This window comes from Quercus suber, unplaced genomic scaffold (genome assembly GCF_002906115.3).
Source record: "Quercus suber isolate HL8 unplaced genomic scaffold, Cork oak 2.0 scaffold_1190, whole genome shotgun sequence".
NCBI lineage: Eukaryota > Viridiplantae > Streptophyta > Magnoliopsida > Fagales > Fagaceae > Quercus > Quercus suber.
Genome location: NW_027070588.1, coordinates 40048 through 57418, shown reverse-complemented (window position 1 = coordinate 57418; position 17371 = coordinate 40048). Strand labels below are relative to the sequence as shown.

At 37.4% G+C, this 17371-nt stretch overlaps 1 protein-coding gene across 3 annotated transcripts; it reads left to right on the top strand.

The window, feature by feature from the left end:
• The first annotated feature begins 10507 nt into the window (after positions 1-10507).
• On the top strand, positions 10508-16775 carry LOC111992847 (putative pentatricopeptide repeat-containing protein At1g12700, mitochondrial). Of its 3 annotated transcripts, none has more exons than XM_065769527.1 (4): positions 10508-12695; positions 14264-14468; positions 15931-16023; positions 16149-16775. In XM_065769527.1, the coding sequence occupies exon 1, from the start codon at positions 10788-10790 to the stop codon at positions 12681-12683; it is 1896 nt and encodes a 631-aa protein (XP_065625599.1). In that variant the 5' UTR covers positions 10508-10787; the 3' UTR covers positions 12684-12695; positions 14264-14468; positions 15931-16023; positions 16149-16775. The 3 variants fall into 3 exon arrangements, with proteins under 3 accessions (XP_065625599.1, XP_065625600.1, XP_023880466.2); XM_065769528.1 differs by having other exon boundaries at positions 10508-12756; positions 14394-14468; XM_024024698.2 differs by having other exon boundaries at positions 10508-12756.
• The last annotated feature ends 596 nt before the right edge of the window (positions 16776-17371 follow it).

The window sequence follows — 17371 nt, the reverse complement described above, 5'->3', positions numbered from 1 at the left end:
TTTTTTTTTTTTTTTTTTGGTTAAGATTCTTACTTTTCTTCTTCATGTAAAAAAGCACCACCTATTTATTATATAAAAAATTGAAAAATTTTCTTTTCTTTTGGATATTATGTAAAGCTACATGAGAAATGTTAGAAATACAATACATTTATAATCTTATCAAAATGTGTTAAAGTAGTAAATTGTGATTGATAGAAGTGTTTATTCACCATTTTTATTATCTTTTTATTTACCATTCATAGTTTATCGTATTAATAAGGTATAAAAAATAAATTATGAAATGAGTGAAGTATATAAACTGTTTTAGCTATTTTGGTGTTGTTCTGAATCATAGTTAGTTGGGTTTGTGTCACTCTTTCCCTCTCTTTCTTAATTTATCGAAAAATTACTACTTCATTTTTTTTGGTAAAATCATAATGGGATTCAAACCCCATATATTTTTTTCTTGAAAAAGTTTATTTAAATATATCTAACATTTGATTCAAAGATCATTGGAAGAGATATATCTCATCTTGGTTTTAAAAAAATCATATTAAATTTTAAGGTATTAAGAATATTTTTGTGTAGATTTTGATAATTTATTTTCAATCAAAAAATAATATTTATATGTCATAAAATTGTTGGTGATAGAGTTTTAATTGTAATTTTTTTTTAGAGAGTTTTAACCTATGGCGTCCGCTCCTGAGACTTTACCAGTTGAGCTATCTGAAATCCACTATATAATTGTAATTGATTATTGTGTTATGTCACATATGATACTGTAAGAAATCATACTATTGATGATTTTCAATGATATTATACCATGAATAAATTGAGTACATATAAAGCAGTATAATTTAATGATTTAATAGGAATGATAATTTATCTAACTCTTATACAAACTGAGTACATATTAATGTGTTTAATCCACTAAAAGAATAGAGAGTAATTTTTTTTTTTTTGGGGGGGGGGGGAATAATTGATAAGTATCTTATAAACTCAACCTTAGAGAATATGTTGGTGTAAAGGAAAAATTGAATATAATATTATAAATATAGCTTGTGGGATAAGAACCTAAATTTGTATATTGGGCATTGGACATTATCTAAGGTCGTGGATATGTTTGAGGAGTAGTAAATGATTGGGAGAGACCTCAAAGTTGAGAATCATGTAAGTAAAGAATGGAGGAATATAGTTCGAGGAGTAGCTCCTTCTCGGATACGATGAATATCGGTCAAGCACGCATTTGGATAATTTAGGTGACCTTCCGGGGAGTTTCAACGATCAGGATGAGCCTCAAGCACATACAAAGGTGATAAGAACATAGAAATATTTAACAGAAAAGCTGCTACCACAGCATTAAATGCGCTGCAACAACTTTTCTGGCCGCATTTATGTGGAGAAGATCCTTGAATAATGTAGTCTCAGCTACCACTATTCATAGAGAGGCAAAGAAGATGTTTGATGGGACATGCAATCGAATGAAGGCTTAAATGATTAACAAGTATACGATCAAGATGACCTGAAAGGAACTATATAATATAAAAGACCTCCCATAATAAAAGGGGAGAGAGAAAAAAGAAAGAGAAGATAGAAAAGGAATTACTGTAGCATTAAGAATTGTATTAACTTTCGGAACAATTGAATTAATTCATAATCCATATCCTTGGACAATCATTTCATTGATTCCTACATGTGTTTTATGCTTATTCATCTTTGAAATCCTTATTAACCGTTGACCAAAAGTCCAGCTCTTTTACCTACTCTCTATAAATTCATTGTACTGGGCTCATATCTCATACCTTTTGGGCTTGGGCTACAAATCGTGACTCTACATAGTTAATTAACATTCACAAAAAAAGTGAAAAAACTGTAAAATTTACATTACTCTTAAAAAATTTATACTTTTCTTTTTGAGCATTAAACGATTTTTATATATATATATAAAATAGAGAAAATTACATTTTAGATCCCATGTTGTTAAGAAAAAAAAATTTGTTACAAGTTATCCATTGTTTTCCTTAAACTTAAAGAGTTTCATGGCAAGATAATAAAGCAAATGGGATGTATTCTCTCTCATACAAAGAACAAGAAGTAATACAACTACTAGACATAACAACCTCAACACCTCTTTCCATCCTTGGTGCCCTAGCGGATGGAGACTTGACCTAAATTTGTCAAGACATTGCGTTTGCTATCAACATAATAATATTCAATCTTAAAAAACCTTAGAACAAGTAAAGGGGATTTTGTTTGGTTTGGTTTTAGGTTTTTTATTTTTGATTTGCTAAGTAGTCCAACTAAATGAAATAATGGGCTATAACTTAAAAGCTTTTTTTTTTTTTTTTTTTGATGAAATAATTTAAAAGCATTCTAAACCTAGTATGCAACAAGCCATATGATATGATACGTTATGTCTATATATTTAAGAAACATAAACTGGATGATCCAATTAAGATCACAACCAAGAAGAAGTTAAAATCTCTTAACTTCAAATTTTCAACTACCTTTGTTTCATGTATGTGCGGTAAAAAAATCAGAATAGTCAATACACCCTTGTTTTCTTTGAGAGATATATAATAAGTAATTTTCTTTTAACCTAGTAATAAGTCTTTGAAGAAAAATATAAATATACACTATCCATGGAAAGTGAATTCAACTTACTATATCAATCCTTTTTGGTTCCTTCATCTAAGACACTAAAATTGTCTTTGAAAAAAAATATGTATATTAAAATTTAATACTTTTAATTTCGGAAAATAAATTCTACTTTTTCTTCCTGATCTAACGATCAATGGCACTTCCGCCATATAAGAGATTTTTGTTTCTTGTTTTTTTTTTTTAATTTATTTTTTTTAATTATTTTTTTTTTAAATTATCTATGGAGAGATGTGTCTTTCCTTTTGTTTTGTTTTTCTTTTTTTGAGAATTAATTTTGTTAACAAAGTTAGAAAATTAGTTGTCATGGACACACCTTATTTTACAACTTTTTTTCAATTGATTGAGGTGGTAATTTTAAAGTGTAGACAATTATTTTTACATCAATGCACTACTAATATCACTTTTATTTTTACCACTCTCATTTTACTATTTTTTTTTTTTTTATAATGATTAAAAATAGTGTTGTGGGAAAACTTATTTTGGTTAATAGATTTTTTTTAATAAAAAAATTGAGTTAAGTATTAAAATTTCAAATTGTGTACTGAAGTCTTTTTTTTTTTTTTTTCCAGAACATAATCTTAACGTAAAATGTATTTACACTAAAGTTGTGTTTTCAAATTTCAAACAAGATTTCGGTACAAAATGTAATATAATTGAAATTGTGAAATAACTCTGATAACTCAAAACATAATTTTAGTACAAATTTAATTTCAATGTTCAAAATCATGTTTCTAAAATACAATTTTCAAAGAGAGATTATTTTACCAAATAATTTTATGTTAAGGTACATAATGCTATTTTTTTTAGTAACTAATAATTAAATAAAATAATTTCCACAAAAAAAAAATCCAAATAACCTGTGTAACTCTGCTTAAATATTCTAAGAAAATAACTTTAGAAGTCTGTGGGTCCCGTGGGCCTGATAGCCTCGGCCCATCGTGTAGCAGGCCCGAGGCCCATGCCGAGGAGCACAGACTATTTAGGGCTAAATTGGGGAAAGCCTCTTTTCCCAATCCACGCCAAGGACCTCCTTATCCTCGGCCTGACAAAGATGATTTTTGGGAGAGACTAGCCCCAAAGTAAGCTGTCACTTTCGCATTTAATGCACTCAACTAACCCCCCTGGCCATATTAATGGGGAGGTAACCCCTTGGCAGGATAACGTTGATCAGAGTGAACCACTTGAGTACTGATAAGGCTTCTGATGGGACGGACGGCCAGAAGAAAGGCAAATAGATGATCAACAGATGGAAGAAGGAGATAGGAAGATGAAAACTATATAAGAAAAGCAAGTAAAGTAAAATAGGGGGGGAAAAAAGGAAGAAGAAAATGGTCTCCTCGGCCAATAGCCGAGGAGCATCCCCCTATTTGTAAAGAAACTCTTAGTATTTTTTAAGGAAAGTTCATGCATGGTGATCGACGGCCAGCGCCTAAACCTTCAACCCACTCTCTATAAATTTATTGTTTGGGCTTGTTGGGCTGCAAACCCATTACTCAGGGTCAATCCAAATTGAGTCCCCACAATTGGCGCCATCTGTGGGAAGGATTAAGGTGCTGGCCGGCGCACCAGGCGAGTGGTTAGTGTTCTATGTAGTCGTTTTACAAAAAAAAAAAGAGAAAAAAAAAATATAGAAGATTCAAAAAAAAAAAAAAAAAAGAAGAAAGATCTTGATATTATTATTATTTCATGAAAAGAAAGATTACATATTACAATCAGAGGCTCAGGCAGGCCTGTTTTACAAGCAAATTTACAAGCTAATACCACCAGCTATTTCTACAATCAGGGGCCCAGGTGGAGCCGCCCTAAGGAAAAGCTAGCCGGAGGGAAGTGTCAACTCGTGCTTTTATTGGCACCAAGAGAATAGGAGAGCTTGACACACGGCGGAGGAGGTGAAGGGCAATCATGCTCCCAGGCCCCCAACAACTCCCTCCTCGGCTAGGCGGAGCTGGAACAAAGAGAGGAGCAGATGCATGGGCTCCGGGGTACCTTCCCCCATGATGTTCCCTCGATTCTCTCCGGCCCTCACGAGTGTTGGTCGTTGGAGACGGCAACACTCGAGCACCGCCCATGAGGTGAATTCGCACGTCTTCCTCGTCGGGGGTGTGCTCCGGGGAAAGACGTTAGGTTCTCTAATAACACCCCTCTAGGACACCTCGAAAGGCGCCATCAGGGTTACGCCTAGACTCTGCCGCACCGAAAGCCCAGTGGGGGCTGCGGCCATACCGGTTTCTGTCAATCCCGGTAACAATTCCGGCGGGGTTATTAAAAGGGCATGGGAAGTTGGAAGAGTGTGTTTTGTTCTGTTTGTGTTGAGAGGTCCATGGGTTGTGGAGAAACCATCTCCTCAATTTATATAGAGGATGGGGGTTGGTGAGAATTAATTTATGCAGAGTTCGAAAAGAGAATTATCAACTGGGTTAATAATGAAGTCGCCAATTTCCAAGGAGGCCACGGACGGTTGGACTCGTGTTAATTTACGAGGACATTAATGAAGGCGCGTTTCGCGCACCGGAGCGTCAAGCGCGGAACACGAACAGACAAAGGGCACTTCATAAATGAAAAAGATGGGGCCTCGAGTTGGAGGCGAGATCAATGCCACGTGTAAAGATCATAATCTGACCCAAAGAGGAATTATCTCCAGTAAAGCGATCTGAGGACAAACCTCTGCTTACAGAAAAATTGAAGTGGTAGACAGAGCCAAGGTATTGCATGGTTCTCGGACCCAAACCTATGGTAAAACTACACACACCATTATAACTAGATACTTACAGAAAAATAGAAGTGGTAGACAGAACCAAGGTATTGCATGGTCTTTGGACCCAAACCTATGGTAAAACTACACACACCGTTATACCTGAGTACTAGACAGAACCAAGGTATTGCATGGTCCTCGGACCCAAACCTATGGGGAAACTAGATACTTACAGAAAAATTGAAGTGGTAGACAGAGCCAAGGTATTGCATGGTCCTTGGACCCAAACCTATGGTAAAACTACACACACCATTATAACTAGATACTTACAGAAAAATAGAAGTGGTAGACAGAGTCAAGGTATTGCATGGTCCTCGGACCCAAGCCTATGGTAAAACTACACACACCATTATATCTAATACTTACAGAAAAATAGAAGTGGTAGACAGAGCCAAGGTATTGCATGGTCCTCGGACCCAAGCCTATGGTAAAACTACACACACCATTATATCTAATACTTACAGAAAAATAGAAGTGGTAGACAGAACCAAGGTATTGTATGGTCCTCGGACCCAAACCTATGGTAAAACTACACACACCGTTATACCTGGGTACTAGACAGAACCAAGGTATTGCATTGTCCTCGGACCCAAACCTATGGGGAAACTAGATACTTACAGAAAAATTGAAGTGGTAGACAGAGCCAAGGTATTGCATGGTCCTCGGACCCAAACCTATGGTAAAACTACACACACCATTATAACTAGATACTTACAGAAAAATAGAAGTGGTAAACAGAGCCAAGGTATTGCATGGTCCTTGGACTTAAGCCTATGGTAAAACTACACACACCATTATATCTAATACTTACAAAAAAATAGAAGTGGTAGACAGAACCAAGGTATTGCATGGTCCTTGGACCCAAACCTATGGTAAAACTACACACACCGTTATACCTAGGTACTAGACAGAACCAAGGTATTGCATGGTCCTCGGACCCAAACCTATAGGAAACTAGATACTTACAGGAAAATAAAAGTACTGGGCATAACCAGGGTATTGTATGGTCCTCGGACTCAAACCCATAAAGCAAATAACTATCTTGAGAAAAACCAAAGCGTTACTTAGTGTCAAGCTATAATACGACCCTTAGATTTATATTTAAAGGATAACAGATGGTTTCATGAGGCTAACTCCAGAATAGAATACGAATGTTGAGCAGAATACAATAGTAAAGCAAACAAAAGAAAATATCATTAGATGGAAGCAAAGTATTAGATATTCAGTTCAAACGGAAAGTATACAACTCCCTCACAATGCCACTGAGGCAAGAAACAAAATAATATCAAAGAGAAAATAAACAAAGCTATCCTATGCCGTATACTAGTCTTCTCAACTCAGTAGACAAATCAAGTCAGTAAGTAAATCAAAAGGCTTGGGCCAAGGCCTAAGGGCTTGATCCCGGAAGGTCCGTCGGAGGACTGGCCGCGTCTTGTGGTATTTCCTGACCCTCGGTTACAACTTCCCCCAACGCTATCTGGGGCTCAACCTCCTCGGATGGTTGATCAGTTAACGGCGCATCCTCGGCGGTCTTATCTTGACTTTCCACTGATGGTAATGAGGATCCCTCCTCAGGAGCAGCAGGTACAATCTCGCGAATGGCAGTAGGGTAATATACCCTATCCTCCATTCTAAGATCAGATGAGGCATCAACCCCTGCTTGGTTAAGGGCTTCATACCAGGTTTGAGAACAGTAATGCCTGCACACTGCAAGAACTTGAGCCCGAAGGGTGGCTTCAGTCTTAGCCACCCCCTCTGCGAAAGCATCCTCCTCTGCCTTTTCTACAGAGCGCTCAGCGTCTATTTTCTCAAATACCGCCTCGTCTTTGGCTCTCACAGCCTCATCCCTAGCATACTCGGCAACACCTTTTTCATGGATTGCCTTGGTCAAATTTTCCTTCATATAGGTAATGTCTTCTTTGGCCTTTTGTAATTGACCCTCAACATCTTGCAAGCGATTAGTTTGATCCTCAGCTTGCTTCTTGACCGCGGCTAGGTCAGAGACAGCAGTATCCCTGGCCTTCGTCATTTCTGCCAGATCCTCGGTCGCCTTTTTCAGGTCGGCCTCAGATCTCTTAAGAGTATTGGCAGCCTCCAGGAACTTGTCGCGCTCTTGCGCTAAGGCATTGCTATGATCATCAACCTCTTCGCCCAACCTGAAAAGGGCCTGGATAGCCTGCCAGTAAAAACAAGCAACTCTGTAAAGAGAAAGAAAGATACTAAGCGATAAAACTTTGAATAAAGTAAATGGGTGCCAAAGGACCTACCATGCCTAGATATTTCTTAAGGTCGAGGACAACCTCTACCCCACTCATTTTCTCCAACTCGGTCATGTCAGTGGGAAGAAGAAGAGATTTCTCCAGGGCCTCGGCCATGAGAGCCCCCTCGTCTCCCTGAGACTCCCGCATCGACGCATTATCCATCAGGGGCTGATCATGGAGCATGGTAGCAGGCAGCCAGGCTTGAGCCTCGGACTGCTGGGTGGCCTTCTTGCTCTTCCGTTGACCACCGAGCTTCAGTTGCTTTGGAGGCCTGCGAAACCTACCCTCCTCGGGCGAAGAATGAGATTTGCTCCCATCCATTGGCTCCTTACCCTTGGAAAGTCTTTTCCTTTTCGGGTCATGAGACTCGATAGGAGGGTCTGTTACTGTAGGAACAGAGGACGACCTGGTTTGCATGGTTAGAATCTGGGGCTTAGGTGCTGGGGGCTGGGGCTGCGACTCCCCTGGTACATCCTTCTTGGAACCGCCTTCAAGCAAGTCAAGAAGGTTGGTTTGGGGCTGTCTTTTTAAACCCATCTCAGCCTGAGTACCAACTCTTATGGACTGGAGATCGGCTTCGGACAAATGGGGGTCTCCTAGGTCACCAGGAGGATCCTCGGACTGATCAGCTAGGTCAAACACACTATATTCGTCCTCGGAGGAACTCAGTTCAACCACCTCCCTTGCTTTCTTAGATGGTCCTTTCTCGGCCACTGTTACTTGCCAGGATGAAGAGGGACCTGATAGCGGAATGCCTTCAGGTATATAAGACCCCTCAATAAAAGCAAAACTGTCATCCACCACGGTAATCTGCGTAAGCCGAGGGTCACGAGCTCTAATTACGTGCTTCGGAACTGGAAATGATTTCTGAGCTGGGTCGCATCTGAGGATTTGATGAGCAGCTCTGACCTGGTTATCAGGTTCGTTCAAGAAGAGGTCCGACCTAAGAACGGTTTCCAAATCCGCTTTGTTAACCAAATTGAAATGATGTGCAAAGGCGTGCGGATCTGCGAAGAGAAAAGCGAAATTCCTATGGTTAATCAACCAAATCGAATATACAGGTATAAAACTTGAAAATACTGAAACCTAGATTGTCTTGTACTTCGGATGCCCTACCTGGCTCCCCCTCTACTGTTAGGCAATGAAAGCCGTCGTGCCACTCTCCCGACACTATGAGGAAATCTTGGGTTAACCCTTTGTTGGAGTCAGGAAGACACTGGATAAAACGAACCCTATCGTCCCTTGTCTTCATATAGTACGTCTTACCCCTCAGGTGATGAAGGTTGTAACACCAGTTCACATCATGGTGAGTCAGTCTCAGCCCCATTTTCTTATTCAGGGTATCTACATACCCTAGTATCCTAAATACATTCACGGCACACTGAGTAGGAGCCAGGCGAAAATGCCTAAGGTAATTGAGGGTCACTAGCCTCATAGGGATTCTCATCCCTCCTTCTACAAAAGCTACTATCGGGATCACGACTTCACCTTCTCTCCTCTTAAGGTACCACTCCCCTTCTTCACAGTACTTCAAACTCACATTATTAGGTATTCCATAGTCGACAATGAATTTGTTCATCATCTCGTCGGACTCGACCAACTTCTTAAACTTACTCATTCTCCAAAGACAACTAAAAGTTCTAAAAGAAGAAAAGGAGGAGTAAAATCAAGGAAATTGGGGGTCGCTAGAAAAAGAAGACTTACAGAAGTATGACGATACTCTTCAGATAGTGTACAAGTCGAACCAGATTCAAACCATATGCATCAATAAGTGTAAGCGCGAAAATGATGAAACTAGGCGGTTCAAACAGGTATTTATACTTCCCCTTAGGTTCCCCAAATGTAACCGCTTGCTCATAAAAGCAAAAGATCATGCCGTCGAAAATGGGAAACGTGGTGCCGCCAAAATTTAATGTGGGCACCCATTAAGTCTTGAAACGCTAAAAATGCGCATCGGGCAGTCAAAAAGCCGCCAGCATCAACACAAACCGAAGCGGGGCAACTCGTATGGAGGACCCGCAGGTATCAAAACCCTCCTCCCCGTCCGAGGGAACGTGCAGCAGGGTTTTGAGGGGCTATTGTGGGTCCCGTGGGCCTGATAGCCTCGGCCCATCGTGTAGCAGGCCCGAGGCCCATGCCGAGGAGCACAGACTATTCAGGGCTAAATTGGGGAAAACCTCTTTTCCCAATCCACGCTGAGGACCTCCTTATCCTGGGCCTGACAAAGATGATTTTTGGGAGAGACTAGCCCCAAAGTAAGCTGTCACTCTCGCATTTAATGCACTCAACTAACCCCCCTGACTGTATTAATGGAGAGGTAACCCCTTGGCAGGATAACGTTGATCAGAGTGAACCATTTGAGTACTGATAAGGCCTCTGATGGGACGGACGGCCAGAAGAAAGGCAAATAGATGATCAACAGATGGAAGAAGGAGATAGGAAGATGAAAACTATATAAGAAAAGTAAGTAAAGTAAAATAGGGGGGGAAAAAAGGAAGAAGAAAATGGTCTCTCGGCCATTGGCCGAGGAGCATCCCCCAATTTGTAAAGAAACTCTTAGTATTTTTTAAGGAAAGTTCATACATGGTGATCGACGGCCAGTGCCTAAACCTTCAACCCACTCTCTATAAATTTATTGTTTGGGCTTGTTGGGCTGCAAACCCATTACTCAGGGTCAATCCAAATTGAGTCCCCACAAAGTCCTTTAAAGAAATTAAATTAAGAAAAATACAAATAAGAAACTTTGTTTTGCCTTTAAAAGAAAATTCTCAAGTCTGAACCCTCGGTTTATCGGGTCAGGCTTGGGTTAACCCATCTCTCAGAGTCCATATAAGCTTTATGAACATATCTACAGAACACTTCCTTCTTCTCCATATCTCTCTCCAACTCGAGACGGCGCCGTTCGCTGCCACAAAATGCTAGCTTTCCAACTCGATTTTGGACAAAAGGACAACCTTTTGCATTGTCTGTGGTTGGAGTAGGAGATGGTCTTAGATTAAATTACACAGTCATTTGATAACCCAGAAGCCACCAAGCCATGGTTTTTTTGAGAGACCAGAAGAGAAAACTGAAAGTGAAGAAGAATAAGAACAACAACAACAACAACAAAAACAGCAGAAGTGTTTTTATGTAATATGATGTTCTTGTTGGTACACAAAACTGCTTTTGCTTCTGCTTCTGTGTTTCAAAGCGGTATTACTCGCAAACCCATTAACCTTTTTTCTTTCTTCAAGAATTATGCTTTAGCTTTTGCTTCAATGTCTTCCTTTCACTCCCAGACTTGTTCTTCTTCTACTACTGGTACTTATACTGATACTATTTGGAAAAGTAGAATAGAGAAAAAAAAGAGAAGGTATGCTCAAACCCAGTTCTTGAATTTTGTGAGGGAACAATGTAAGTATAATAGGCTGACTAATTTTGACGATGCCGTTAGCATATTCAATCAGTTGCTTCAAATGGGTTCCCGGCCGTCTATTGTGGATTTCAATCAGATTTTAGGCAAAATTGCACAAATGAAACGTTATTCGACTGTTACTTGTTTATTTAAGCAAATGGGTATGTTTGGAATTGTGCCTGATGTTTGTACTCTGAATATTTTGACCAATTGTTATTGCAATTTGAATAGGCCGGATTTTGGGTTTTCATTGTTGGGTAAAATGTTGAAACTTGGGTACGAACCGGGTTGTAGGACTTTTGCAGTTTTGATTAATGGGTTTTGTATTGAAGGGAAGATAGTGAGAGCAGTGGAGTTGTTTAATGCAATGGTGGAGAGAGGGTATTGGCCTGATGTGGTTACTTATGGGTCTCTGATAAATGGGTTGTGCAAAATGGGGGATACAAGTGCGGCTATTGGTATGCTTAGGAAGATGGAAGAAGGAGGCTGTAAGCCTGATAGAGTTGTGTATAGTGTTATTGTTGACCGGCTGTGCAAGGATGGGCTACTGATTGAGGGTTTGAGTCTATTGTCAGAAATGATTGGTAAAGGCATTTCCATGGATGTTGTCTCTTATAATTCTTTGATTCATGGGCTACTCAATTCATGTCAGTGGGAGGAAGTATCAGGTTTTTTGAAGGAAGTGAAGCATGGGGAAGTTGTACATGATTTACAAACTGTTTGTATGTTGACTGATATGCGATGTGCAGAAGGATTGATTACTGAACCAAAATGTGTGATTGAATTGCTGATTCAAAGAGGTGTGAAGCCCGATGTAGTCACTTACACTATACTCATGGATGGGTACTGTATGCGGGATCAGATGGACGAGGCAAGAAAAGTATTTGATTTGATGTTTGAGAGGGCTTGTTATCCTGATGCTTGGTGCTATAACATCTTGATCAAAGGTTATTGCAGGTGTAAAAGAATTGACGAGGCCATGAGTCTTATTGAAGAAATGGATAATAAGAGATTGGTTCCTGATACTGTTACTTACAACACTCTTATTGGTGGCATGTGTTCCCTTGGGAGGCATAAAGCTGCGGAAGAGGTTCTTAATGAGATGCAAGCTCATGGACAACTTCCAGATATCTTTACTTACTCTATATTGTTGGATTCGCTATGCAAAAACCAAAATTTTGATGAGGCGATGAGAATTTTTGAAGAAATGGAAACTCGTAGGATGGATACTGACATTGTGATTTACAGCATCATTATTGATGGTATGTGCAGAGCTGGGAAACTCAAACTTGCAAGGGAAATATTTTCTAGTCTCCCTGAAAAAGGATTACAACCTAATGTTAGGATGTATACTACAATGATAGATGGACTTTGTAATGAAGGGTTATTGGATGAAGCAAGTGAGTTACTTAAAAGAATGGATGAGACTCGATGCTTTCCAAATGATTGCACTTATAATACAATTATTAGAGGATTTCTAAGAAAAAATGATACATCAAGGGCTATAGAACTTCTTCATGTGATGGCTGAGAGGGGATTTTCGGCAGATTCTTACACTAAAAGCATGTTAGTAGATTTGCTGTCTGCTGATGGGCTACACCCTTCTTCTCGTGAAAGGATTCAGAATTATGTGTGAAGGTTATTCCAGGTATTCAACTTGAAGTGAAGATTCCATAGTGAAATCTGACAAAGGCAGCAATCTTTTTGGAGTAAGACTAATTTATGATTAAGTTGTATGCTACTTTAATACCATGACTTATGTTTCTTGTGTGAATTAGAAGTTTACATGCCAAAAACATGTTTCGTATGTGATATGGTAGGGGGTTTCTTTTTACTTCCTAGAATTTTGTGTTAGCAATGTACTGTGTGAATAATATTGATAAGGACTTCATTTTAAACAACTAAGGATATCTTAAAAGGATAAGCATATGGCAGTGTCTTGGAAATTGTTTAAATGAAAATGATCATAAACATAGCAAACAAAAATATACGAATCAATGATCAATTATCAAATTAGTTGAGGTAGAATGAGATTCAAGAATGCAAATATATATTAACTCACCTATAGTTGCAGATGTGCACACACATGCTCAATGAATTACACTATAATCACAGCATAAATACTTGTGCAATCTGGAAGACGTATAGAAATAGCGCTATCTGGAAGGTGTTTCTCATTGTGTGATATGGTGCATTTGGCATGAAAGAAATGCTAGAATTTTAGAGTGATGTGAGCTGTCTATCTTAGAAGTGAAGTTGCAATTTTTCTGAACTTTGTTGAGTAGATGATGGCTACAGGAGCATATCCCTTATAATTTATGGATCATTGTAATCTTAGAACCTAGTAAATGTGTTATGCATTTAGTATACCCCTGTATACTTGATGTTTCAGTTTTATATTCAATTAAACTTATTACTTATTACCAAAAAATAATAATAATAATAATTATAAATAGTTCTGCACGTGGTTGATACTCTTTTAACCTTAAGACATTACATCAAACTAGGGTTTCTTATACCTAGGTTATGATCTGATGACCCAGCTCATCTTCTTTTAATAAAATCATGAAATGAAACTGTGAATTTGAACCTATCTTGCTACTTATTTTATTTTATTTTATTTTATATTTTTTTGAAATTGAAACATCATATTGTAATGTGTACATGATTGCTTTTGGTTTATGATGTCATAAGTTTATAAGTTTTTAATTGATCAAAGTTATTGCTATACTAATACATAGCATTCATGTAACAATGACTCCCTTCTAACCATTATGAATTTAGGCTATATAAATTTTTGTAATTACTGTTTAAATCTGTTTAAGCCTTCTTTCTCCTCTTTTGATTTTTTTACTTTTTGCAATAGTGTTATACAAAAGATATAGTTTTTGGTAGCTAATGTGTGACAAAAAGCTAAAAGCTTGCTGATTTTCAAAAAAGCTAATCGTTGTTAAATTTTTATTTTTTTAAAGCTAAGACAAAAGGAACAAAACTAAAGGCTAAAAGCTTTTACCAAATAGATAGGCCTTTGATTGCTCCATCCCTAACATGCAGCTTCATATGTGCTGTAGAATAAATCTTTTGTTTTTCTTTGATCTGCAATCAAATTGTTGTTGTATTTGATCTTCAAATGTGCAAACTGAGATAATGAATTCTTTGGTTGAGCTTAACATTTTAATTTGGATTTATAATAATTTCTCCCATTTTTTGGTGTAGTAAACATGAACCTTATTTACCTGGTCTTGGATGTGCAACAAAAACAGAGAAGTCCCACTCTTCTCTTTGGTAGATTGTTCAGGAAAGAACATAATGGTGAGAAATTAATCTGGTCTTATTATGTGGGCAGTAAAAGGATATAATGGCATGCTATTTCCGTGGAAGAGCATTTGAAATACAAAAGTTTCAAGGAATGCTGCCTTAGGTAAGATCTCAATTGTGGAAAACCTCATCAAGATAACATTACTGTAGTGATTAGTATTGCATTTGTAATTCTATTGCTCCATTTTGTGGAATGAGATTTTTGGAGTGCTGTTCCATTTTGTATCTTGTGGACTAAATAGGGGAGAGAGGAATAATCAGACTTTTCAAGAAGTCGAGTCTATACAAACTAAATTCGCGAACTTTTGTTTAATCGGAAGATGACTAGTTTTGGCGGCGTCCCTTGTTCTTCTTTTTAAAATTTTATTGGTGAAATTGCTATAATTGTTTTCGGAGCCAAGTGTGTGTTTTTTATGTGATATATCTTTCACCTCATACAGTCCTTGTTTACAGGGAGGGCATTTGTTGACTTTGGGTCCGTTTGGATTGAACTTATTGTTACTGAAAATTGAAAACTGAAAATACTGTAGCAAAATAATTTTTAAATGTGTAAATAGTACCGTGGGACCCATTTTTAATATTTTTTAGTGCGTGAACAGTGCTAAACAGTGCATAAACAGTATTTTTTTTTTGTCTCCTGTACAGTAAAATCATGTGATTTTACTATTCACTTGCCGGGGAAAAAAAAAAAAAAAAAAAAAAAAAAAAAAAAAGAGAAAGAGGGGAAAACGCAAAACGTGGACTCAGCTTTCAGCTGAGTCCAAACGCCCTCTTTATGTTTTGGTTATGTGGGATAACTCATTAAATATGGCAGAGATATTTTAAATTCTTGCATTATTTTTCCTTACAATTTTAATTTTTTTGATTCCTTAAAATTAATTTCTTGGAGTTTGTGATTTGGGTTTTGGTCAATGTAGGATCTTGTGGTAGATAGGAGAATTTGGGCTTGGTTTTAGAAATGTGTATAAGGTGATTGCCCGTCTTAATTTGATTAATTGCTTTTCTAGCTGAGAAGCTGAGGATATGTCTTTTAAAAGAAAAAGGACAAGAAATCTTGGTGTTTTTCTGCAGTTATTTAATAGTTAGCTCTCATAAATCTATACTCTCATAGTATCGTTCCTCTTTTAGACAGGAAACTTCTGTCAATTAACTTGCTGTCGTTGCTTTTTTGAGATGCCCCTTGGATCAATGCCTTGCTTTATTGTTTTGTTCTTGTCATGTCCATCCCTTGCATCGCATAATGTGTTTGTGGTCTATCTATGTAGTGTTGATTCCTGGTTTCATATTGTCCAATCAACCAGCTATTCCCTTATTCTTTTGTGGTTATTCTAAGATATAAAGATGTTATTCATGTTGTTGTGTGTGTTTTGTTTATTGCATACGTAAGGGTAGTTGTTCTTATATATGATTTTACTTTCTTTTGTCATGCATCTTAGAGATGACATTAAAGAATTTTTGTGCTGTTGTTACTCATATGTTTTCCCATTCATACCTAACTGGATTTCCAAAAAATAAAAAGCTAAATAAAAACTGCTGAACTATATGTTTTTTCCTTATTGCTGCAGGAAGCAGCTTAAGCAAAAGGAGTCCTCAAAGCTTTACTCAGCAGTCCTTTAAAGAAAGAAAAGTCAAAGTTCCTTCAAGACACATATTCACTAGTATGTTGGCTTCTTAGAAGCTTTATGGAATTTCTACACTTTGCTCAGCTCTGTTTCTTATGAATGAGTTGGTCTGATTCCTTGAAATTAATTATGGAAGATGCTAACCAAAAATTACTACACAGGTTCAAATTAGTCTCACATTTTTGGCACATCAAAGAATGTAGCAACTTCAACCATGTCCTGATATGACCTGTGTCACTTCATCTTTGGTATCATCAACAACAGATGAAACCTCACTCATGACCAGGGCCTGTCCTTCACAAGAGATAACTGGAACTTGGAGACCTAGGGCTGATTATGGTTCCTCTCATAATTATGACTAAGGATCATGGTTCATTATTTAAGGCATTGGGTTTACAGTTGCTTATCCCTTTTTCATGGTTTTGTACCATTTTTTCCAAGATGTTCACATTATGTGTGCGTTTGGCAACATTTATTTTTGTTAACTTATTTTACTATTCATCTTATTTTTGCTACTATTCATAAGTCACACTGCACTTTTTAGTACTATTCATAGGTTCTATTGTACTATTTCAGTTAATTTTTACTTTTATCTATAGTATTTTCAGCAAAAAGTTTTCAGTTTCAGTAAAATAAGAGGATTCCAAATAGACCTTATATAGCTCATTGTAATGTGTATGAGAAATGTTTTGCACTATACTACACTTGTAACCAGAAATGATCTGCTTTATGCTTGTAACCATTTTCAGGAAGATTTAAATTCATTGCCAATTTATTTTCAAGCCAAATTAAGAACAAGTTACACAAAACTTAATACCAAGCAGCAAATGAGCTTAGTTGATTTGATTTAAATGTTCTTTTACTGTTTAATGTGGTTTCAAACTTCCTCCTCCCAAGACATGGCAGCATGGCTTGGTACTGATTTAATATACAGTATATATTAAAACGTTTTACCTACAATATATATTGGCAACAACTTCGACTTCCAAATTGCCTCAAAAGAATTTTGGATCTATCATCCAGCTTAGGGGTATCAAAAGGACCTATGTTATTGAGTTTGATTTGTCCTTCCAACACTGGGTGCCAAGAAATGAACATGGAGCTAAGGTACCACTAGCAGGTTTCTCTAGAATTAAATTGCTTTCTCAAATGAATGATCGGGAATAAACAAATTCCAAAAATATTGGATTTTACTTATAAATCTAGAGGACCTAATTCTCTATTTTCATGGTCTCCACAAATCCATTACCTTACACACAAAAAAAAAAAAAAAAAAAAAAAAAAAGAAAAAAACCTCAATTCGTTAAGAGCTTTGTAGTTTCGTGGAACTGTTCGGCTCTTTACAGGAGAACCTATCTTCAAATTTCCCTCTACACTTACAGTA